Source organism: Oncorhynchus nerka, linkage group LG6, assembly GCF_034236695.1.
Source record: "Oncorhynchus nerka isolate Pitt River linkage group LG6, Oner_Uvic_2.0, whole genome shotgun sequence".
Classification (NCBI taxonomy): Eukaryota; Metazoa; Chordata; class Actinopteri; order Salmoniformes; family Salmonidae; genus Oncorhynchus; species Oncorhynchus nerka.
In genome coordinates, this window is record NC_088401.1 from 20,308,332 (window position 1) to 20,334,683 (window position 26,352).

General features: G+C 44.3%; 1 protein-coding gene across 2 annotated transcripts; it reads right to left on the reverse strand.

The window, feature by feature from the left end:
• Positions 1–8,702: 8,702 nt before the first annotated feature.
• On the reverse strand, positions 8,703–25,824 carry LOC115130151 (protein phosphatase 1 regulatory subunit 16A-like). 2 transcript variants are annotated; one of them, XM_065019373.1, is made up of 12 exons: positions 25,722–25,824; positions 17,031–17,100; positions 15,740–16,830; positions 14,728–14,798; positions 13,708–13,853; positions 13,229–13,332; positions 12,886–13,010; positions 12,122–12,247; positions 11,733–11,808; positions 11,400–11,529; positions 11,082–11,244; positions 8,703–10,944 (listed from the first exon to the last, which is right to left on the reverse strand). In XM_065019373.1, exons 3-12 carry the CDS (start codon positions 15,990–15,992, stop codon positions 10,462–10,464), a joined length of 1,677 nt encoding a protein of 558 aa, XP_064875445.1. In that variant the 5' UTR covers positions 15,993–16,830; positions 17,031–17,100; positions 25,722–25,824; the 3' UTR covers positions 8,703–10,461. The 2 variants fall into 2 exon arrangements, with proteins under 2 accessions (XP_064875445.1, XP_029516824.1); XM_029660964.2 differs by having other exon boundaries at positions 17,031–17,096; positions 25,722–25,818.
• Positions 25,825–26,352: the final 528 nt, after the last annotated feature.

Below are 26,352 nucleotides of genomic sequence, written 5' to 3' on the forward strand. Positions count from 1 at the left end.
TTTTCCTGCATTAAAATCACCGGCCACTAGGAGCACTGCCTCTGGATGTGCATTTTCTTGTTTGCTTATGGCCCTATACAGCTTGTTGAGTGCGGTCTTAGTGCCAGTATCAATTTGTGGTGGTAAATAGATGGCTACAAAAAAATAAATAGTATGATCTACAGCTTATAATGAGGTATTCTAACTCAGGCGAGCAGAACCTTGAGACTTCCTTCATATTAGATATTGTGCACCAGCTGTTGTTAACAAAGACACACACCACTCCCTTGAGTTTACCCGATGCTAACGTTCTGTCCTTCCGATGGATGGTATACAGAAAATGGCCCTATTTGGTAAAAGAACAAGTCCATATTATGGCAAGAACAGCTCAAATAAGCAAAGAGAAAAAATAGTCCATCATTACTTTAAGACATGAAGGTCAGTCAATACAGAACATTTCAAGAACTTTGAAAGTGTCTTCAATTGCAGTCGCAAAAACCATCAGGCACTATGATGAAACTGGTTCTCATGAGGACCGCCACAGGAAAGGAAGACCCAGAGTTACTGCAGATGATAAGTTCATTAGAGCTACCAGCCTCAGAAATTGCAGCCCAAATAAATGCTTCACAGAGTTCAAGTAACAGACACATCTCAACATCAAACTGTTCAGAGGAGACTGCGAGAATCTGGCCTTCGTGGTCAAATTGCTGTAAAGAAACCAATCCAAAGGTCACCAATAAGAAGAAGAGACTTGCTTGGGCCAATAAACACGAGCAATGGACATTAGACATTAGACTTTGGTCTGATGAGTCCAAATTTGAGATTTTTGGTTTTAACCGCCGTGTCTTTGTGAGATGCAAAGTAGAAACGGATGATCACCACATGTGTGGTTCCCACCGTGAAGCATGGAGGAGGAGATGTGATGGTTTGGGGGTGCTTTGCTGGTGATACTGTCGGTGATGTATTTAGAATTCAAGGCACACCAACATGGCTACCACAGCATTCTGCAGCGATACGCCATCCCATCTGGTTTGAGCTGAGTGGGACTATAATTTGTTTTTCAACAGGACAATGACCCAACACACCTCCAGACTTTGTAAGGGCTATTTAACCAAGAAGGAGAGTGATGGAGTGCTGCATCAGATGACCTGGCCTCCACAATCACCCGAGCTCAACCCAGTTGAGATGGTTTGGGATGAGTTGGATCACAGAGTGAAGGAAAAGCAGCCAACAAGTGCTCAGCACATGTGGGAACTCCTTCAAGACTGTTGGAAAAGCAATCCAGGTAAAGCTGGTTGAGAGAATGCCAAGAGTGTGCAAAGCTGTCATCAAGGCAAAGGGTGGCTACTTTGAAGAATCTAAAATATATTTTGATTTCTTTAACAATTTTTTGGTTACTATATGATTCCACATGTGTTATTTCATAGTCATATTTCATGTCTTCACTATTATTCCACAATGTAGAAAATAGTAAAAAAAATAAAGAAAACCCCTTTTTGAGTAGGTGTGTCCAAACTTTTGACTGGTACTGCACATATTACGTCGACTAACCTGTACCCCTGCACATTGACTCGGTAACTTCAACAGCCAAGACAGGGTGGTGACCCTACTGTTGAAGACTACCAGAAAGCGGACACCGTCATCTTCAAGAGAGCCAAGCGAGAGAGTTTACCAGATGAGCTCTGTCTCCTGAAAGATGGTAAGCCTGTCCCTTCCAGCAGTCGTCTATTTAGTTTGTCACCTGAGCTTGACAAGTCCAGAGAGCTCATCCGAGTTGGTGGTAGACTAGGTTGTGCCGAAGATCTAGAACATTCTACAGTTCATCCCATCGTCCTCAATCCTGGTCATCCATCCACTAGACTCCTTATCCAAGATCACGACAGCCATCTGTGCCATCCAGGCCCTGAGAGAGTGTTTGCAGAGATCCGCCACGTCCTTTGGGTCCTCTGCGGGCGGGAAGCCATCCGTCGATTCCAGCACACCTGCAAAGAATGCCGTAGATGTAAATCCAGACCTGCTGTCCCCAAGATGGCTGACCTGCCAGCTGCATGCCTGCGCCTCTTTAAGCCAGCCTTCCACTCCACGGGCATGGACTAAGAAGGTCGACGACATCCGATCCTCGTTTGCTAAGTCAAACGACACCGCGGGTTCTGCTCACACTGCCCTACCCTGTGCTCTGACCTCTTTCTCCCCTCTCTCTCCAGATGAAATCTCGCGTCTTGTGACGGCCGGCCGCCCAACAACCTGCCCGCTTGACCCTATCCCCTCCTCTCTTCTCCAGACCATTTCCGGAGACCTTCTCCCTTACCTCACCTCGCTCATCAACTCATCCCTGACCGCTGGCTACGTCCCTTCCGTCTTCAAGAGAGCGAGAGTTGCACCCCTTCTGAAAAAACCTACACTCGATCCCTCCGATGTCAACAACTACAGACCAGTATCCCTTCTTTCTTTTCTCTCCAAAACTCTTGAACGTGCCGTCCTTGGCCAGCTCTCCCGCTATCTCTCTCAGAATGACCTTCTTGATCCAAATCAGTCAGGTTTCAAGACTAGTCATTCAACTGAGACTGCTCTTCTCTGTATCACGGAGGCGCTCCGCACTGCTAAAGCTAACTCTCTCTCCTCTGCTCTCATCCTTCTAGACCTATCGGCTGCCTTCGATACTGTGAACCATCAGATCCTCCTCTCCACCCTCTCCGAGTTGGGCATCTCCGGCGCGGCCCACGCTTGGATTGCGTCCTACCTGACAGGTCACTCCTACCAGGTGGCGTGGCGAGAATCCGTCTCCACACCACGTGCTCTCACCACTGGTCTCCCCCAGGGCTCTGTTCTAGGCCCTCTCCTATTCTCGCTATACACCAAGTCACTTGGCTCTGTCATAACCTCACATGGTCTCTCCTATCATTGCTATGCAGACGACACACAATTAATCTTCTCCTTTCCCCCTTTTGATGACCAGGTGGCGAATCGCATCTCTGCATGTCTGGCAGACATATCAGTGTGGATGACGGATCACCACCTCAAGCTGAACCTCGGCAAGACGGAGCTGCTCTTCCTCCCGGGAAGGACTGCCCGTTCCATGATCTCGCCATCACGGTTGACAACTCCATTGTGTCCTCCTCCCAGAGCGCTAAGAACCTTGGCGTGATCCTGGACAACACCCTGTCGTTCTCAACTAACATCAAGGCGGTGGCCCGTTCCTGTAGGTTCATGCTCTACAACATCCGCAGAGTACGACCCTGCCTCACACAGGAAGCGGCGCAGGTCCTAATCCAGGCACTTGTCATCTCCCGTCTGGATTACTGCAACTCGCTGTTGGCTGGGCTCCCTGCCTGTGCCATTAAACCCCTACAACTCATCCAGAACGCCGCAGCCCGTCTGGTGTTCAACCTTCCCAAGTTCTCTCACGTCACCCCGCTCCTCCGCTCTCTCCACTGGCTTCCAGTTGAAGCTCGCATCCGCTACAAGACCATGGTGCTTGCCTACGGAGCTGTGAGGGGAACGGCACCTCAGTACCTCCAGGCTCTGATCAGGCCCTACACCCAAACAAGGGCACTGCGTTCATCCACCTCTGGCCTGCTCGCCTCCCTACCACTGAGGAAGTACAGTTCCCGCTCAGCCCAGTCAAAACTGTTCGCTGCTCTGGCCCCCCAATGGTGGAACAAACTCCCTCACGACGCCAGGACAGCGGAGTCAATCACCACCTTCCGGAGACACCTGAAACCCCACCTCTTTAAGGAATACCTAGGATAAAGTAATCCCTCTCACCCCCCCCCCCTTAATAGATTTAGATGCACTATTGTATAGTGGCTGTTCTACTGGATGTCATAAGGTGAATGCACCAATTTGTAAGTCGCTCTGGATAAGAGCGTCTGCTAAATGACTTAAATGTAATGTAATGTAAATGTACTTCGGGCCCTTAACTGGTCTCACCACGATGGGTGTATATGATGGGTGTATACTTGGACCTCCTGACCGACATCGACGCCGACTCCTTTCTGATGGCCCTTAAAAGAGTCATCACCCACCGAGGGACACCGGCTGAGCTGTTCTCTGACCAGGGAACAAACGTCTGGGGAGGCGAGAAGGAGCTGCGTGAGGCCTTCACTCATTTGTCTACCAACCTGCAAGAGCAGCTTACAAAAACCGAAGATTGCCTTTCACTTCAACCCCTCTTCACTTCAACCCTCCTGCAGCACTGCACTTCGGTGGAGTTTGGGAGAGAGAGATTTGTTCCGTTAAGACTGCTCTCTACACTACTGTGGGTGCCCAGTCAGTGACCGAAGAAGTGCTCAGAACTGTCCTCATTGAAGTGGAGGGTATCCTGAAATCGAAGCCCTTGGGCTATGTGTCCACCATTATGGCAGACCTGGACCCTGTGACCCCTAAGCTCCTGTTGATGGGGCGGCCAGACGGATCCCTGCCACAACTGGTGTACACAGAGACTGAGCTCCTCAGATTGAGACACTGCCAGATCCTGACGGATCACTTCTGGTCCAGCTACATCAGGCACTACCTACCCAGCCTGCAAGCCCGCCAGAAGTGGCATGCCATCCCTGACGACCTCAAAAGGGATATGGTGGTAATGTTGGTGGAACCCAGCTTCTGAGGGCCCTCTGGCCAATCGGACGTGTCATTAAAGTTCACTCAAGCGCAGATGGTCATGTGAGGTCTGCCGAGGTCAAGATCAAGGACAGAACATACACCTGTCCTGTTGCCCGGCTGGTAGTCCTCTCAGCTCTCCTGGACAGAGAAGACAACAACAGTACTCCTGCCGTAACCACACTCAAGAACCCTTAGCCTTTCTCAGAACCAAATTGACGTCGCAATTTGGGGTGGCTATACAAAAGACTATTGAGAGTAAATATTAGTTCATCATAGGAGAGCTGTAGCTCTGCTCACTGGTGATGTGGAGCAGAGCATGCTGGGCGACCTCTAATTGAGGAGAAGGACGTAGCTAGAGAAAGTACACAAGCCAAGTGATAAGTTCCAGCTATCTCCTGTGAGTTCATATTTCTTACTATTCATGTGGAACACACTCCTTTGTTGTGCTAATTAGTGTGTTTACCTGTAAGCCTGCTAACCCTGTTGTTTCTGTCATCTAATTTCAGACATTTAGCATTTCATTGTATAGTATAATGTCCACCAGTGTCTAGTCTACTGTATAGATTGTGGGTATTTTGTTAGCAATGAGCCTTGTGGATGTAGCTATAAACATTCAAGTTCATGCAGTTGTGTGAGGATGACTTTGCTGCTCAGTAGTGCTGTGCAGTTGCACTCCTCTGATCAATCATTAGTGAAGTCACAGCCATGTTGTTCGGTTGTATTGCCCTGTGCAGCAGATAACCTATCGTAGCCATATTATTTATTTATAGCTTATGTAATTGTGGGTTGTACTAAGCTTATACCTGCCATTTACTATTGTATTTAATTTCCCCCTTTTCAGAACCACACAAACTCTTAGTTAACACAAGTGTCAAGCCATATACTGTGCTGTGCCGTTCCTACTCTATGTGAATCAGAGTCATTAAACTCCCTCAACTGGAATCTTCTGTCATCTGTGCCCTTACAAGCACAGAAAACACTAAGAATATACAGTCCAACAGGTTCTCCACTACAAACAGCCCAAGGAGATAGAATATGTGTGTCTCTGTGGCTGCTTGGAAGAGACATTTGATCCCTCCTCACATGGTGGGCACTCAACCATGTGATTCCCCCAGCCCCATCGACGTTCATGTACCACACAGTGCACAGTTGGTCATACGACATCCAGTCTGTCATCAAACTATGTCAGTACTACTACTCCTAATCTCCATAAAGGCCTCTTATACCAAACAGCACATCTGCAGACCTCCAATATTCTGATTTGCATAAAGCTCAAAGGCCTTGGTTGTCATGTACCCTTATTGTTTGCATTACTGGGTTTCTCTCACACAAGCTTGAGGACAAGTGTTGTCAAAGCCACAGTCAGCACATAAACCGAAAGAGAGAGGGGAAAGGTAGTTGAGGCAGGGGTAGACTGAAGGGCAGGCAATGTGTCCATTACTAGGGGTCAGCACTATAGGGTACATCTGTCCTTCAGCATATGGTAGAATATCGCCCCGCAGCCTCACACCACCCATGTCTTCCCAACACAGAGACAATACATAAACAAAGGTGAGGGGAGAAACTGGTATTGCCTGGATGTCTGAGAGGCATGTGCTGGGCACTAGGATGCCATTGCCAAACGACTGGGCTGTAACATTTATTTTGAACCTTTATTTAACTAGGCAAGTCAGTTAAGAACAAATTCTTATTTACACTGACACAATCAGTAGTGTGTGTGCATTTCTGCTGTGTGTGTGTAAAGCTACGAGAGCTCACGTCAGAATTACACCTAGGTAGTGTAAAGAATGGAAGATCTTATGTGCCAATTCACTGTACAATTCCACCACAAAGGGGTAATGTTTACTGTATCCATATGTACTATAAACCTGAAAGAAGCACATAAAATACAAGGAAAAGCACACACTCAAGTTTGACATTATATATTTATTGTAAAATATATACAAAGGCTCTAGATTTGTTTTAAGGTGATCAAAATGAAGGTATCAGAAATACATTGACAGGTAAGCTACTGTAGGTCCTTGATCAGTCTGAGTCCTTCCACATTCCCCATCCCACACAAACAAGAGGGTCCCCCTTTTATGGTTCATCTTCATTAGCTGGACAGGAAAGACAATGAACTCCAGGAACCTTCAATATTTCAACCATTCATATACTCAGTGCAGGTACTTCCATGTACAATAGAGAGAAGGAAACTGGTGTGAATGTTGAGCAGAATGGTTTTCTTCCCTCAGTGTCCCCCTGCTGGCTTGAAGTACAGTTATGTAGCAGATGTAGGACGCTACACATACACACACTACAGCACCAGAAGTATGTGGACACCTGCTCGTCGAACATCTCATTCCAAAATCATGGGCATTAATATGGAGTTGGTCCCCCTTTGCTGCTCTAACAGCCTCCACTCTTCTAGAAAGGCTTCCCACTAGATGTTGGAACATTACTGCAGGGATTTGTTTCCATTCAGCCACAAGAGCCTTTGTGAGGTTGGGCAATTTGGCCTGGCTCGCAGTCGGCATTCCAATTCATCCCAAAGGTGTTCGATGGGGTTGAGGTCAGGGCTCTGTGCAGGCCAGACAAGTTCTTCCACAACGATCTTGACAAACCATTTCTGTATGGACCTCGCTTTGTGCACGCCGGCATTGTCATGCTGAAATGGGAAAGGGCCTTCCCCAAACTGTTGGAAGCCCAGAATCGTCTAGAATGTCATTGCATGCTATAGCTTTAAGATTTCCCTTCACTAGAACTAAGGGACCTACACCGAACCATGAAAAACAGCCCCAGACCATCATTCCTACTCATTCCTCACCACTGCTCCAGAGTCCAATGCCGGTGAGCTTTACACCACTCCAGCCGATGCTTAGCATTGCACATGGTGATCGTGCAGCTGCTCAGCCATGGAAACCCATTTCATGAAGAACCCGATGAACAGTTCTTGTGCTGACAAGGCTTCCAGAGGCAGGTTGGAACTCGGTAGTGAGTATTGCAACCAAGGACAGACGATTTGTTTGCACTACGCCCTTCAGCGGTTCAATTCCGTGAGCTTGTGTGGCCTCCCACTTCGTGGCTGAGCCGTTGTTTCTAAATTACGTTTCCACTTCACAATAACAGCACTTACAGTTGACCGGGGCAGCTCTAGCAGGGCAGAAATTTCACAAACTGACTAGTTGGAAAGATGGCATCCTATGATGGTGCCACGTTGAAAGTCACTGAGCTCAGTAAGGCCATTCTACTACCAATGTTTGTCCATGGAGATTGCATGGCTGTGTACTCAACTTCATACACCTGTCAACAACAGGTGTGGCTGAAATAGTTGAATGTTCTAATTTGAAGAGGTGTTCACATACCTATGTATATATAGTGTATCTATTAGGAGAGCAAGCACGACTGTCCATCTTACTCCCAATATATACAAATAAATGACATGTCCACACATGTACTCCTAAGCCCATGTCGCACCACCCTCTGTGAAAACATGACTTTTTAAACAGGCAACAACCATACAAATTATGTTCTACATTAAAACAAACAAATGTAAATGTGTAATTGAGGACTGAGTTCCATTATGGAAGGAGACATTTCAATAGTACATTTAGGAGAGAGTCAAAGGCATTTAGTCCCATACTTCACATCAATCAGAATTCCACATGGTCTATGTGGAATTTTGTGCAAGCAATGCAAACTATTTACACTTAGCCAATCAACCCTATAGTAGGCACTTACTGTTGACAAACCATCACATTGACAAGGCTAACCAAGATGGTCTGTCAGTTGTTCTGATGCCCCCTTCATTTCATTAAGGCAGCAATGTAGAAGATACTGGTTTCTAGGCAGGAATGGTTTGTTGTAAAGGAATGGTTAATCTACTCCATACACAAAAATATAATACATTTTTCAGTATTATATTTCATTTTTCACTGCCCTAGGGTTATTATTGATTGGATAACCGTATCTACTATTTATGTTTTTCTTTTCTTTTCATTCCTTTTGAGGTGCACACTGTACGCAACACCGGAATAACTATCACTGTGAATCATTGTAGTTTGTGTGTGAAATAATCCTGTAAGGGATGGGTTGCCAAATGGTGTTGACACAAAAATGAAATGTCATTAATATCCAGAGTGTACAAGACATTAGGAACACCTTTAATATTGAGTTGCATCCCCTTTTGCCCTCAGAACAGCCTCAATTTGTCAGGGCATGGACTCTACAGGGTGTCAAAAGTGTTCCACACAGATGCTGGCCCATGTTGACGCCAATGCGGTCCACAATTGTGTCCTTTGGGTGGTGGACCATTCTTGATACACAAGGGAAACTGTTGAACGTGAAACCCAGCAGCGTTGCAGTTCTTGACACACTAACCGGTGCGTCTTGCACTTACTACCATACCCCGTTCAAGGCACTTAAATATCGTCTTGCCCATTCACCCTCTGAATAGCACACATACACAAGCCATGTCTCAAGGCTTAAAAATCCTTCTTTTACCTGTCTCCTTCCCTTCATATACACTGACTGAAGTGGATTTAACAAGTGACATCAATAATGGATCATAGCCTTTACCTGGATTCACCCGGTCAGTCCAAGTCATGGAAAGAGCATGTGTCCCTAATGTTTTGTACACTGTGTACAACCCTATTCACAGCATAGAAATAGTTTAAATAGAAATGCCTATAAGAAGTCATTTTATCCTGAGGTGGGACAAACACCATGACAAAAACACAATTTATATTAATTTGAATATTAGATAATCTCTTACAATCATTTAGAAAACAAAACCCTTGTTTACAAATTGCACCGTAGAAAATGTAGGTTCTTAGTGCACTGGAACAGTATTTGATTTACGAACAAAAAAAACTATTTTGAGAACAGTGCTGAATGCTGATCAGTAGAAAGGCAGGGAAATAGCACTTGTCTAAACGTGTGTAAATTTGATGCAAATTCAAACCAACAAGAAAGAGAAACCATCATCTACAAACACTCCCACTTCTGTACCCTGTCAACAGACAGACTGGTGTGAGTGTGTATAGAAAACAAATAACACCAAATGCCATTATTATGTACCCTTTTGTAACAATCACTCTCGATCCTAATCTCTCCTTCTCTTAAATCCATTTACTGTGCATATCTCAAATCATGCTCAGTCAATCATGAGTAGAAAATTATCATTCATTGGTCCGATTTTCAGCTTGAAAAAAATTAAGTAAAATAATCAGCTTTGGTTCATTCACGCTTCTCTAGCCCCTTTCTGCTTTAAATGAGCAAATCTTATTCACTTAAGTCAGATGGCCAGTTCATATATAATATGCTTGATATGAGAAAACGCTCTTTTGACTGAATTGCCTTAAACAAACATGGAAAAAAGGGATTAAACAAAAAAAAGTACTCCGTGGTATTGAAGGAGTAATACTGGAATCTGTAGTTCTCTTAGAAGCCACCAGGTGGGCACATAAGGTCTCTCTCTATACGAGGTCCATAGATATGCAGAGCAATATCCATGTATGTAAATCTATGGCTCTGGCCACACCCTTATCAACAGAGGAACGTTAAGTGCTCATATATTGGAAAATGTTTTACATTCCCTCCATTAGAAAAATCTTGTTTTAGACATTTCAGGAAGGAGGGCTAAAAATAAATTGATGCAAGAAGATGGAATGTATAACCACATTGACCAAAATGGAGAGTAGACCAAACATTCAATGGCATGTAATTGATGGAAGTAGGCGCTTAACGGAACCAAATAATAAACTTAGAATAAATCCAACTGCAATGAATCCTTAAAAGTATATCTGGTCGTCACCGTAGCGTTTTGAAATCATTTTTGATTGTTACACATCGCCCACTTTAATTTCCAGTCAGGCAGTGGGTGTTTGGAAGTGTTTGTCCCTACATGAGTCCACAGCAGGGCTCCTTGGTGTTGTTGGAGGTGTCCTCCTCTGGGGCTTGTAGTTTGAGCAGGGGCGGGTCCCCGCTGGCTGGGGTGAAGTACACAGTGCTGGGGGAGGCCACCTCTGTGCTGTGTGTCTCCTGGGCGGCTCCGGACGGGGTCACATCCTGCAGAGGGGCGGGAGAAGGGGGCATCTCCTCTGGAGCGGGTGGGGCTGGGTACTTGTTGAGCTTGGCTGCGGCCCGCTGGCGTTTCAGGTCCGCTAGTGTCTGGTGGGATTTCTCCCGGGTCATGCTGTCCCCTGCCTCCCCGGTCCCCGAGGCAGGGCTCAGCTGGTAAGAGGCGCTGCGGTCCATCCGGCCTCCGCTCCACTGCTCCCCTGGGACTGACGCCGACAGTGCCAGGGGAATACCACCGTTCCCCAGATTGAACTTCCTCTCCCCTCCCTCGTCATCCTCCCCCCTCGACATGGCACCTGCAGCCTGAGAGAGCCAGCGCAAGAGAGTTAATATGACACATTCACCTATCAACCATATCATCTATTCTCAGTGTTAATTGAACATGGTAGAAGTTTGTCCTGGTGTTGTTGCTATGACAGGAGTAATACAGTACCACTCACCATGGCAACATGCTGGTGGAGCTCGTTGTCAGTCTGTCTGTCCTCGTCGTCGTCCTGCGGCTCGGCTTGCCGGCCTCTCTCCTGCCACACCATGGCCTCCTTGTGGTGCTCCCGCCGGTACAGGCTGGAACGCTCATTGATGCTCACACGCCGCACCACCTTACTGCTCAGACAGGGGACGACAGAGAGAGATACTGTAGATACAGCTACAAGCTGGAGAGAGTGACCGTAGTTTGAGGGTTTTACATGTGTCTAAACAAAACCATTATCCTATCCCCTCAATTCTTGAACTAATCCTCTCTCTTGTCCCCCCCTCACCCTCTGCTGCCAGTGCTGGAGGCTCGTTTCTGCAAGGTGCCCTTGTGTCGGTCCCGACTCTTCATGATGGCATCGTGTTTGTGCTTCAGCTCCATCAGCTTGGCTCTCACCTCCTCATCCGCACACACATCTGCCACGGACAGAAAACACAACAGGGTCAGGACATGTCATCCCCATTCAGGATTTCAGTCCCTATGAAACACGTTTATGCTGTGTCTGGACAACAATTATCTACCAAGACAACAGTAAGTTCATCTATACTGTCCAATCCTTTTCTGTCATTGCCCTTCACATCTACACAGTCTCTGAGGGGGTTGATAGTTGTGTTCTTACCCAGTGGCGTCTCTTCCAGAACGGACTTGGTGTTGAGACTGGCCCCATGAGCCACCAGTAGCTCCACCATCTGGACCTGGGGAAACAAGAAACACCAGCATGTTCAGGTTTGTCAGGCAATACAGCCATTTAGCATAGCATGGCATATTTTACATTTGAGTCATTTAGAGGACGCTCTTATCCTGAACAGGAGCAATTAGGGTTAAGTGCCTTGCTCAAGGGCACATCAACATATTTTTCACCTAGTCAGCTCGAGGATTCAAACCAGCGACCTTTTGGTTACTGGCTCAATGCTCTTAACCGCTAGGCTACCTGCCGCCCATAGCATGACAGTTGAGAAAGGGGGACGTAGCTTCTTTCTAAACTGTTCTGAGTGCGGCAATACTGACCTGTCCCCAGCAGGAGGCGGCATGGAGTGGTGTCCAGCCGTCTGTGTCCTTCTCCTCCACTTTGGCCTGGTGCTCCAACAACAGCTCCCCTACCAACAGGTAGCCGTTAGCCGCCGCTAAGTGCAGCTGGATGTGAAGTGAGACAGAGGACAGATTGTTACACAGTCAACCTTTTATACCAGTGGTGAGGTGAATCTATGGATTATAATATGAGACTAGAAGTTCAAACCTTCGTGCCGTTTGTCGGTAATGTGAACCTTAGTGCCGTTTGTCGGTAATGTGAACCTTAGTGCCGTTTGTCAGTAATGTGAACCTTAGTGCCGTTTGTCAGTAATGTGAACCTTAGTGCCGTTTGTCAGTAATGTGAACCTTAGTGCCGTTTGTCAGTAATGTGAACCTTAGTGCCGTTTGTCAGTAATGTGAACCTTAGTGCCGTTTGTCAGTAATGTGAACCTTAGTGCCGTTTGTCAGTAATGTGAACCTTAGTGCTGTTTGTCAGTAATGTGAACCTTAGTGCTGTTTGTCAGTAATGTGAACCTTAGTGCTGTTTGTAAGTAATGTATTTGAACAGTTATTCCCAGCCAAGTGTGTTTTCAGGTGTATTTTAAGGTTTACAGGGGGGGTATTCAAAATCCTACCCTACAAGGTCCAGAGTACTTCTGGTTTTATTAATTGCATCCACCTGTTGTCCCAGGTCTAAAATCAGTCCCTGATTAGAGGGGAAGATAAACATTTTTAAAAACAAACAGATTACAGTGTCTCACCAGTGTGGCCCCATTGTCATCCTGAGCGTTCAGGTCCGCACCACTCTGGACCAGCGCTCGAAGGTCCGTCAGCATCTCCATCTCCTTAGCCCCACGACACTGGTTTATACGGTCCTGGGTTATACCTGCACAGGTACACAGGAAGTCAACACAAGACCATTTGACTAGGACCGATTTTTAGTAAGGGTCATGGTGGGGATCACAACTGGGAAGAGAAGGGCTAGGTAGCTAAGGATGAAGGCTCAAGGCTGTAGTCATGGCATGAGAATGATTGGGAGTAGTTGGGAATGCAAATAGAGGATAAGGTTGTGGAGAAGGAGAGGATGTCGAGTTGGGTTCTGACCCTGCTCTGCCATGACCATCTCTAGCAGCTCCAGCGTGGCCTCGTCCTCACAAAGGTCATAGGGCATGTTGCCATCAGCGTTGACCGCCAGCATCTCTGCACCACTGGACACAGACAAGGAGAACGTTAAATCAGGAGACAGGGACTCATTACACCAGTGGCACATGCATCACCGTCACATGTAGCTGCAGTACAGTATATTCACTGACACACAGTGGTAATTTACTGTAGTAAATGATAAGGATGTCCTAGAATTGTAACCATATGTTTATATGATACGATAGTGCCTATGAAGAAAGGCTAAGAATAGATTTTGGGGAAGTTCAACCAGAGGGCCGTGTCCAAACTCGTACTTAGTTACTCAAACTTATTTTTCCAAGTCTAAGTAAAGTAGTACATTGTAACTGTGTGTACATGTCTGTGACCAGCAGTCCAGCGAGAGAAAGTGTCACGTTGAAGGGTTTCTAAATGTGACTCACGACTGCACCAGGAGCTGCACCAGGGCTGTGTGTCCACAGGTGGCAGCAGCGTGGAGCGGCGTCCACAGCTCACTGTCACAGGCGTTCACACTGGCCCCGGCGTCCAACAGACACTGTACCAGCTCCACAAAGTCATCAATGCAGCACTGCAGGGGGGCAGACAGACAGACAAACCAATGAATACATCACCTACAGAACACCTACAGTGTTCTACCATCAGTAAGTCAACTGCAGTGTAAGCTGAATTTGCATAGGCCCAGGCCTGCAGTCGTTTACTAAGTAAAACACATTCACTTTTTTCAAAGGGAAGAAATAATTATAGATAGTACTTACAAAGAGAACACTGTTCTCTCTAGTGACACTCGTGTTGACAGTGTGTGTTAATGTGTATATGTAGGGTCTGTGTCATTTTGACTTACAAAGAGAACACTGTTCTCTCTAGTGACACTCTTGTGTTGACAGTGTGTGTTAATGTGTATATGTAGGGTCTGTGTCATTTTGACTTATAAAGAGAACACTGTTCTCTCTAGTGACACTCATGTGTTGACAGTGTGTTAATGTGTATATGTAGGGTCTGTGTCATTTTGACTTATAAAGAGAGCAGTGTTGTTTCTTGGTGGTGTTCGTAGAACTTTCCAAACAATACAGGAGTGCTATGAAGGGAAGCATAACTAAACTTATCCTCCCCAATGGTCTAGGAATGTAAGCAAGAGCCTTGGTCCAGAGCAGCAGTTACATGGCTAGCCCTGGAAGCAATGTGAAAACGCTCTACAGTGTTTACATAAACTGTGATGTTAGTTAGACAAAACAGACAGATAGACACAACAGACAGTACTTACAGTTCTGAGAGCTGACAACACAAAACAATGCACAAACAGGCTGACCTGTTGGTTGTGGGTGGTCACAACTGTCTGTACCTGGTGTGTGTGTGTGTATATGTTTGAGAGTATGTGTTTAAGAGTATGTTTGAGTGTGTGTGTGTGTGTGTGTGTGTGTGTGTGTGTGTGTGTGTGTGTGTACCTGGTGCAGGGCAGTGAGTCCGTCCTCATTGTACAGATCTGGACTGACTCCACCGTTCAGCAGCTCCCTGACTGCAGAGAGACACAATCACAACAGCGTGGCCGTTAGTTACTCACTAAGCTATGCTACGAATCCTAACTTCAGATAGCCTCTGCTCTTGTAATGCAGGCAAAAGTTAGTTACGAGTGACCACTATAATTAAACATAATCATGTGTGGAAACAATAGCACCATTGAAACCAAATGCCTGGTCTGACAAGTTTAGAAGTATGACGCGTCTCACAAAAAATATGCATGAATCATTTCCTATACACAAGTACAACTTTTAACCATTTCCATTGAACATTTTACTTGAGGAACAGTGCCGATGCAAAGTTAGGTAACAGAATGACAACACAATCAGTCATTCTGTTAACAATCATTGTTTTTTGTTTAACATACATTTTAAAGTGAAAAATCAAAGTCTCAGCATCAATGTTATTGTGGAATTGCCCTTGTGTTTATAGAGTAGTTGTACTGTGTAATTCATGCTAGGCTACTTGGAAGAACAGCAACCATAACAACAACAGTGAGGGTTATTTAAGGCCCTAGGAGGTGTGCTATATGGCCAATATACCACAGCTAAAGGCTGTTCTTAATCACGACGCAAAGCAGAGTGCCTGGACACAGACCTTAGACGTGGTATATTGGCCATATATCACAAACCCCCGAGGTGCCTTATTGCTATTATAAACTGGTTATTAGAGCAGTAGAAATACATGTTGTCATACCTGTGGAATACGGTCTGATATACCACGGATTTCAGCCAATCAGCATTCAGGGCTGGACCCACCCAGTTTATAAAGTGGGATAACCTCTATGGCTGGTTTCCCAGACATGGATTAGCCTAAGCTTAGTCCAGGTCTAAAACACACTTTTAATAGTGATTCTCCATTGAGCGTGTTTTTTATTCCAGGACTAGTCTTTATCTGTGTCCGGGAAACCAGCCCATAGTGGTGTGCTGACTGACTCACCTTCCTCCAGGTCATTGCGGGCTGCAGCCTCCAGCAGGGTGATGTTGTTGGGGAAGACCACCCTGCGCGTGCGCCCCTTGTTCTTGTCCACTTTCTGTCCGGCCTTGCCCCCGCCACGGGCCATATCCTTGTCCATCTGGGCCCAGCCCTTCAGCTGCTGGGCGCGCCGCTTCTGAGCGTGCTTCAGGCGCTCCGTAGCACTCAGACGCCCAACCGTGGCCATCTCACCGAGCAGCTCGCCGTGCTCCGCCATGCCACACCACCGCCCACCTCAGACTTCCTACACCTCCCGTTTCACTGTTCTGATCTGGTTCTGGGTTTTATCAGTTGAAAGTGAACACAGAAATAATCAAAGCTGCTGGAAGGTCAGGTGGCAGACATCTCCAACGTGTAAAGGTCCAAGTCGGTATTCTTTGTGTGAGTAACAGAGAATCAATCTCTCTTCCATGGGCCTATATGCTTTAAAGACTATGTAAGGAAATTCAAGACCTGAGAACCAACTGGTTCTTACTCTAGATCTTTATGGAACATCTCCTGCTGGAACAGATCCATCCAGAATACTGAACCACGTCTCTGTCCTTAAATCCTGTGTTCCTTCCTGTATTCCTCTGGGTTGGAGGGAGGGGGACCGAAACAGTGACACTACTTCGCCTCTGCCCCCGTCAGTGCCAGCAATGCAACCATTGATGGTTAGGCCTACACTCTCTGGGAAGTGGACCCAACACACAAGTCCCCGGGTGGGAGTCCATACTGAGAGCTGTGGTGCAAACCTTGAAGTGAAGTGGTTACTTAGAGTACAAACTCAGCATCTAAGAGGAACCAGGTCACATTGTTCAATGTGATAATAAAATATAAACAGAGATTTGGACTAATACTGCATAGAGCTTGTTTTTAGAGTGCAGTAGTATGAGAGAATGTAATGGCAGGGGTTGGTCAGAGGTGGGGGATGCATGGGGATTGGATCACTTCTAGTCCTGTAATAGGCCACTGCAGGTGGTGCTTCGGGAACCAGGAAGAGTCAGGCATCAAAGCGTCTCAAGAATCCATTGTGCTTCTTAGAATACAGAACATTCTACTCCCTCCCCTGACACCTGCAAACAGAAAGAGACAGGGGGATACCTAGTCAGTTGAACAACTGAATGCATTCAACTGAAAATGTGTCTTCCGCATTTAACCCAACCCCTCTGAATCAGAGAGGTGCGGGGGGCTGCCATAATCAACATCCACGCCATCGGGTGGAACAGTGGGTTAACTGCCTTGCTCAGGGGGCAGAACGACACATGATTTTTACCTTGTCAGCTTGGGGATTCGATTCAGCAACCTTTCGTTTAGTGGCCCAACGCTCTTACCCGCCAGGCTACCTGACAGAGGGAGAGAGTGTGTGTGAGTGTGATATTCAGAGAGAGAGAGAGAGCCCTGTTACAGTAATGTACACAACCTGCCCTCCTAAGCCTGTTATCTGGAAGCTGTACACTCCTTATCCTCCACTCTTCACTCCCACTCCTCTATCCCAGGGAAACCGGAGATGGGACGCCTTTCATTAATGATTGACACCCTGCCTGCCCTGCGTATGCCCCCTCAACTTCAGCACAGCACGCTCTGTGGTTGGTTAGTGTAAGAGAACGGATCAGGAAGGGATTCTGTAGGTTGTTAATTAGTCAGGCTGTAGTACTAGTAACTAGACAATGGTTTGGGTGCTAAATGCCTGGCTAGCAGTGGCCCTCCTGGCTGTCACCAAGCCCTCTGTCCCTCCCTTCCCATTTATCCAGGTAAGTAACATCTCACACCAGTCGCTCTTTCCAGGCACCTCATCCATTATTTAGCCTGGCCTGTGAGTCGCTGAGAGGAAGGTCAACTAGACGCACACAGGGAGATAGAGAGAGCAGTTGCTTACGGGCAGGCCCAGCTTAGATGGAGACCACTCAAGTCACAGAGGCCTAACAGAGGGGACCAGGTCTGGGACTGGAAAAAGACATCAAATATCTTGTAACATAGACAGGAAAGATGGCATCACAAACACATGGCACTTTTGGCTACATTCAAGTATACCTATGGTGAAACTACAGAGACCACTGTGTTGTGACCTTACTGCAGCCTACATCAGTGGTAATCAATGTCGGGGTCGCCAACATTTAAAACAAATTAATGAGACAATATACAATCGTTAATGAGAAAGATAATTAGAAAAATGTATTGATTTATTTTTGATAAGAAATTAACATGTAATGAATGTAAGTTTATTTGTTGATGTAAAAATCAAAATGTACCAATTGTAAGGTTGCCATTAGATTTGGGATGGGAGTCGCGATTAATTCTTGGGGGGGTACCCAGAAATTCTGGTGAAAAAAAATTAAGTGGCCCCCACTGAAAGAGTTGGAAAACAACTGGCCTTACAGCATAATCTTTTCATAATTGTCATTCCCAAGTCTTGAATGAATAGACCTGCTTTAGGGACACTTCTGTCACTATGGCTTCAAACTATATTTAGGATGACCTTTCCTTTGTCAGTGCCCAGACCACAATGTAAGGATTTCCTTGGATTCAAATCAGAATGTTTATCCTACACACCCGCACACACTAACAAAGTGGCACAGAGTATACCGGTATTCCTATTAAAATATAATGAGGCCCTACTGCAATATAGAGGCCAGGGCCACACCTTGCTTGATCCCCAATCACAGAGAACTGAACTTTGTTCCTAAACAAGACCTAGCTACAGAGACACCAAGCAGCCATAAACAGACAGACACCTGCTGCTGACACACAGGCTGTCGATGTCTAGTGTGTTCACACTCCACGGAACAGCTTGTAATCAGTGCACAATAAGAAACCGGAGGGATGGTGCCCGGTTTCCACTACAGTAAACACAGAAAGAGAATAATCCTTATTTACAGACTCTTAAAGTGATGCTCTAGAACTTTGTATAATTTTAGCCAGTAGTGTTGAAAGTGGTGCTCACGAGCCAAAATGGGTACTCGTTTTTTGTGTACCACATCATCTAATTGTGTACTACGTCATCCATTTTGTATGATATGTTACAAATCCGATTTGTACAATATGTTACGAATTTGTTGTGCTTAAGATCCCAGACTCCATCTTTAAAGATGGAATCTGCAGTAGGTGCCCCACCACCGTTGTTTTTGTTGCCGCATTATGGTAAAAAAAAAGATATATATATTTTTTAAATGGTGCTCTGCTATCAAGAGTGCAATGAAAAAAATGTTGTTTTCAGTAACTTCTTTGTTGTTGTAATATCACAAATGGACCTGACAATTTCAGCATTAAGGATTCCAGCTTTAAGGAGATTTGGGAAGAAGATCCCCACAATCCCTTTAGGATCAGCACATAAGAACTAAACACTTCAGGTAAATCATAACGCTTAAAATAAAAAAAAGAGCACAAATCAGCACGTGACATCTTATTCAACACCACCAATAGCTAGGCCTATATTTGAATGTACTTCTCTCATCAGAATGTAACAAAAGGGATGAAGTGATGAAGACACAGAGAACTACTGGTCTGTATGCGTTTGTCCTCTGAATCACAGATCATTGGCCGACCTCACTTGGAGCACACAACTCCATGGGACTCAGGGACATAATAGCTTTCTATGCATGCCTGTGTTGAGCCTGTTCAGTTGCAGTGTGTTCAGCGTGAGTGTGACAGAAGTGATATGTGATGTCGTAGCAGTAGGCTACATCTTTGTACGTAAAGATGGCTTAATCACAAAACCTCTAACTTCCGCTTCCTGCCTAATCTCATAGTCTTTGGCTGACAGTCCTCCCAGTAATGCTGTCAATCACCAAGGATATAAACGCCACCACTATATCTTAAGACCATTAGTGACCATGAAACCTAGCCTATTTAAAATCACACTTGAACAATGGCAATGAAACCTACAAAAAGGGTCTCCTTTCACCCTGAATAGCCAGTAGAATACACCTAGATCTCAACTTATGATAACAATAAAAAAAGAGATCATGCTCATATTTCTGTGAATATACTGTGCCTGGTGTCTCAAAGGTCATTTTGAAAGTGATAGCTTAATTACATAACCAAACATCGATATGAACTCAGGGCTCTGCCTGGGGTCAGGAAACATGTTGGCACCTATGGATCAACTTATGACCCTTTGTGTACACAAGGTTGAGGCGGATGGAAGACATCCTTTATAGAGCAAGTCACAAAGTGAGTTTTAGGCCGGAAGGACATCCTTGCCCGTCTGTTGCAGTTCAAATGCGAAACATAAAGCACACCAAGTCACAGCCAGGCAGTCAAACAGCGAGTAAGTCTGGAACAGAAGCAGATCAGTATGTGTACTTTAGCCCAGCACAGACTGGCACAGTGGCCCACAGCGAGGTTTAGCACAATAACAGCCACTGTGCCTCCTCAACTCAGAGAACCTCTCTGCCCTGTAAAGGCATCCACATGCTTCCCACCTGAAACAGTTCGGTAGAGTTTGTGCATAATATTATGACAACATTTTGATACGTTTCAAAAAAAAACTTTGGTGAGGGTTTCTTCTGCTGTTCTGGCACACAAAACAAATTCTGGAGGCAAGCCGAAGTTCAGAGCTGAAGTCTTACGCCCCTTCGTCGGTGATTGGTCAACAGTAGCGATTCTTCAATAAAGTCTTTGTTGTCATTCAACGAGAGACGACTCGTTTTCACGCACATTTTTTCATTGACAAATACTGCACCAAACATCTTTGTTAGATGTAAAAATCTCTTTAGTAAAAACGTCAAAAATAATGTAATTTCTTGAGTCATCTTATTTTGACTGACACTTCACAGCCAGTTGGCTCTGTTCTGTGAAGGGAGTATCTCGTACATCTTCTGTTTCTTGGCAATTTCTCACATGGAGTAGCCTTAATTTCTCAGAACAAGAACAGACTGACGAGTTTCAGAAGAAGGTTCTTTGTTTCTAGCCATTTGGAGCCTGTAATCGAACCCACAAATGCTGATGCTCCAGATACTCAACTAGTCTAAAAGGCAAGTTTTATTGCTTCTTTAAAATCAGCAAAACAGTTTTCAGCTGTGCTAACATAAATTGCAAAAGTGTTTTCTAATGATCAATTAGCCTTTTAAAATGATAAACTTGAATTAGCTAACAAAGTGCCATTAGAACACAGGAGTGATGGTTGCTGATAATGGGCCTCTGTACACTTATGTAGATATTCCACTAAAAATCAGCCATTTCCAGCTACAATATCCATTTACAACAATAACAATGTCTACACTATATTTCTGATCAATTTGATGTTATTTTAATGGACCAAAAAAATGTGCTTTTCTTTCAAAAACAAGGACATTTCTAAGTGACCCCAAACTTTTGAACGGTAGTATGTATGTATGTATGTATGTATGTATGTATGTATGTATGTATGTATGCATGCATGCATGTATGTATATAAACACATACACACACACACATATACATACAGCCGTTGTCGGGTTATGACTGAAGTAGGCAATTTAACATAGAAGTAACGGGAGTACCCTACCTCGCCGTGTGTACATATGCTGCCTCTCGGCTACAGTTAATTCTAAGCCGAACTTTACCGCAATCATGACTAGTTTGATTCGTGGAAATAAAAGTAGAGGCTTTGTCAACCATAAATACCTTTCATATATAAAGAAAAGTCTGCAAAAAGTTGGTGGGATGCTGAATTTGGCAGAAAAAAACACCTTGGTGTTTAGTGTGTGTGATGGCTGAGTGGCTATTAATACAGTCGATAGAGGAGGGAAGATTAAATCAGGGATCATTTACTGGTAGAGACGCTCTCTCCTCTATCTCAGTTCATTTAGGCAACTGGGCATATTTCAATAGATAGTAAAACCTACTGTACTCTGGCAGCAATCAGATTACAGTTTATCATAAAAAAAATTATGGGCATACCACTTGGTAGGCCTACTGAACTTTTCACAACGTCACCCTAACCATACCAAGTATACAGGGAAAAATATATAAACGCAACATGTAAAGTGTTGGTCCCTTTTCTCATGAGCTGAAATTAAAGGTCCCATAAATGTTCCACACACACAAAAAGCTTATTTCTCTCAAATGTTGTGTACAAATTTGTTTGCATCCCTGTTAGTGAGCATTTCTCCTTTGACAAGATAATCCATCCACCCGACAGGCACGGCATATCAAGAAGCTGATTAAAAAGAATTATCATTACACAGGTGCGCCTTGTGCCCAGGACAATAAAAGGCCACTCGAAAATGTGCAGTTTTGTCAAACAACACAATGCCACAGATGTCTCAAGTTGAGGAAATGTGCAATTGGCATGCTGACTGCAAGAATATCCAACAGAGCAGATGTAAGAGAATTTAATGTTAATTTCTCCACCATAAGCCACCTACAACGTCCTTTTAGAGAATTTGGCAGTACGTCAAACTGGCCTCACAACCGCATACCACATGGTGTGTGTGTGTGGGAGGGTAGGATTATTTTTGTCTGTAATAAAGCCCTTTTGTGGGTAAAAACTCATTCTGACTGTCTGGACCTGGCTCCCCAGTGGGTGGATCTGGCTCCCATGTGGGTTGGGCCTATGCCCTCCCAGGCCCACCCATGGCTGCGCCCCTGCCCATTCATGCGAAATCAATAGATTCTGGCCTAATGATTTTATTTCAATTGACTTATTTCCTTCTATGAAGTGTAGCTTAGTAACATCTTTTAAATTGTTGCATGTTGCGTTTATATTTTCCTTCAGTATATTAAAAGCTGGATAGGAATGTTATTTTTCAGGTTGAGCATACACCACACAGAACGCACTGCAACTGCCTCTGCAACGCAATGCTTCAAGGCAAACACAGCACTCCATTAGAAATGAATGTACTTCTGGTGTACCAAAATGCAATGACGCATTTCTCTGATATCAAATGATATTTCAACAAAATAATGTTGCGGGAATGCTAATCTTATTGGTTTCTAACAGAAACAATTTCAGAACAATCTGAGATGGTGGGTGTTGAAATCCTCTTTCTTGTGATTTTTGAGGTGGAACGACCCAGGTTATCGGCTTCTGGGCGGCCTAGTTTGGTCACCTGCTTTCTTCATGTATCATCGGTGTACTTTGAGTTTGGTCGGTAAATGCTTGAAACTGTTTACAGGAGAGCCACCATCAATGAGTCATTGACTCAGTTTGGGCAGGGAGGGCCGGTGGTTCTGTGGAACAAATCACTCAGTGACTGGCCCTCACTATGAATACTCACACATTCATATGTGTTTGGTGTGGTTTAGTCCCCAAGTGAAAAAGCAAATGACTTAATTTGCCTACAAATCATAAAACACATTTGTGCATAAATGAGTTACAGTTTAAGGCCTACAGAGGAAGGTTTTCAGAAGGACTGTTATAGGGCAAACAAAGGGATTACTTCATAACCAATAGGCCTAAGTATTTTGGTGAGACAAAGTCAATGTCAAAATATGTTTGAGATCTGATTAAAGCAGCGTTATAGGCGATAAGATGAAATAAAGAAACATAGCCTAAGTTGGTAGTGCTACAGTCAGAATGATAGGCCTAGTTGAACATACCTGTAGGCTACATTTAGGCCTAAATTGTATTTCTGTTCCATCAGAGGACAGAAAGAACCAACCTTGCCTGACAACTCAAACTGAATTCTTCCGCTGCTCTAGCGTTCTCAAATACTTCACTCTGAGACTGCCATCCTTGAAGTCATTAGTGGTGAAGTCAAAATGAGGGGTGTTGTACAAAACAAAGCCATCAGCGATTGGATCATCTCTAACCAATCAGAATATCAAAGCCAATGAAGAATTCTCAAAACCCTGCTATACCCACGTGTGTTCTGGCTCTGGCCCAACCCATCGGTTTCTGGGACCAATCTTCCATTCTAGAAATCATCAGGGAGGTTCATCCAGAATCATTGGGCATGGTGTAGCATTTGGGCGTAGCGTTTTGCCAGAGAAAAGAGTTTGGGTAGCCAGGCAAGAACCAACCCCATGTACACTGTGTCTATGGCTTGTGGCTTTCATGTAGGCTAACATTGCTGAATCAATGGTTGGTGTTATGGAATGATCCTGCCACTTGAACCACTGCCCAGTGGTCTAATCTCCTGTTCAATATTCCTAAAGGCTTTTTTTTCCATCCCCAGATTCAATGTGCAATTGGTTTAATGTGCAATTAAAAAGACAAAGCTGAGGAAGAGAGAGATCATTAGGCTACATAGTGGTTAGAGATGGATCAATGACAGCCAGGTTAGTAAAGGCTGTACTGTCTGGCTCCTTTGAAGAATGGACATTGTTCCCAATGGTTAGGCCTATATTGATTAAGGCAGAGAAAATAGGAGCTAGTATTGTTTATTCAATAGTTGGATAAGACTTGATTGAGTAGGGGTCTCTTTCCTTTCTGTATGAAAACTGTGCTGCTCAGATAAAAGACCTTAAGAACCTTACCCTCGTTCAAAAGAGTCAACCACTGAGCAAGAGCAGAAGTTTACATAAGCCAGTGTTTGTGCCATGTCACAATGTGGCCTAGGATATTGTGTTCTCAGATCTCCAGAATCTGAGATAGCATACAGTTGTGAGTGCAGCAGCATTGTGTGCGTGCTACTCAAATAAATGTACTAGTGGTAACTAGGGCTGTGACCATTGTGGAATTTGGGGTAATGATTAATTGTCATGCAAATGGTGAAGGTTATTGTCATAAATGTTGTTTTTGTTGGCATTTTTGTTGTTGTTGCTTGCAATGCATCTCTGACAAATAGCTACGAGAAACCGAATGAATACAACCACTGCTTTGGTGACACCCCGGTCTAAAAACCAATGGTTTTGACTGCTTGGAACTTTTTTTAATTAAGCTGTTCTGCTCGTAAAATGACTACGAACTTGACCAACTTCATGTAAAAATGTAAAACTGCTATTGGATAAATTATATCTACTTGAATATAATGTTGATCCACCCCCCTTCTCCTAAAATTAATATGTATTAAGACAATTTTTTTATCCACGGTCATTGTCCATAATTGTTGGTCCTGGACACACAAAAAAACACTAACATACAACTCATAAAGTCAGACTTGCAGAATAACGCATGGCCAAATTCCACCACACAGCTCATAAGTGGCTAAACTCAGAATAAAGACTTACATTTCTATTCGAAAGTAAGGTATTACATGTATGCATCGATCTAGGCTTCTTTACCTGGTACCTAGTGAGCAAAACAACAGTTCTGCACCATATTGATTCACAACACTGAATCATGAGCTATTAAAAAATTACCTACTGAAAAATGCAAGTATACGGTTTAATGAATTGAACATGTTAACAACAGTCTACAATCATCTAAGAAGTTGTCCACCAAACATAACAGGAGATGCTCGATTGCAGTGGTCTTAAGGGATAGGTACATTCTATTAATTAAGTTTCTATGATTGAAATGCCAGCTACCCTGTTTTCAAGAGAATGCCGTGTCTCAAACAATGATTTTATATAATGGTTTATATACATCATTGTTCTCAACCGATGTGTCTGATGACAGACCAATACATTAAAAGCCTTAAATAGTAAGCAAATTCTGCTTCACGGGGTAGATGTTAGCAGATTACTAGCACTCTACAGCCAAGTAACACAGGCGAATTAGCTAGGATGCTTGTTGCCTGGTTTCACTGAATGCGAGTAATTCAGTCAAAAATAGACTATATTATATTCCGGTCACATAACTCTGTAGCTAGCTGCTGAATAAGTTGTGTGATCATAAACAACTATTTTTCTAATATCGCTTATCATAACCTTCTAACATCCAACATGCCCGCTCTATCCGTGACAGCAATCTGTTAGTCATTAACATTTTGTAATGCCAATTAATTAGCAATCCAGTAGCATACACGCTAGCCTGCTAACGTTAGTTTACACAGCTCACTTACCCGTCCTCATTCAGCCCCGGTAAAAGTTTGCTTTGGGTAACTCAAATGTCAACCTTCAAATGTACTGGAGATTAAAAACAAGACTTGTTGCTTACCTGTGACGTTCATTCAGTCTGACAGCAGCACAAACTCGTATCCGTGTTCTCAGCCCGACTGAACCCGATCAGCTGTTCTGTCCCCGATCCTCCGGGGAAATGCTTTTCCATAACAACCACTGTGCTGTCATCGAAAGGTGCCCACTAGAGGGAAACATTGCTCCGAGCAAACTCTAGAAATGTAAATGCTGTAAACCGAGTGCAATGTTTACTATGGGACGCAACTGTAATGTATAATGACTCTCACCAAACTATTTGACAACAAAATCCTACGTAAACTTAGTCTCACATTTTCTGACATTTTCCTCTAAAATTCATTCAACAGCTGTCTGAAAAATACTGCAGCCCACCTGGAGCATCTGCTTATGGAGCTCCATATAATGTACATCTAAATGTATGTTAACAAAAAAATATGGACTCGTCATCAAGGGCAGAACATTTCCCCCAATGACATACACTGTAAAAATATAGCCTACCAAAATAATAAATTGTTGAATGTTCGTATGAATTCAATTCACCCCTTTAGATTTGAACGAAACCTTCCAAACATGTTTGGTCGTGGTAGAGGTCAGAAAGTTACTTTTTGGAACCGAATGCCAAAACAATGCCAAAACATTCAGGAGAAATAGGT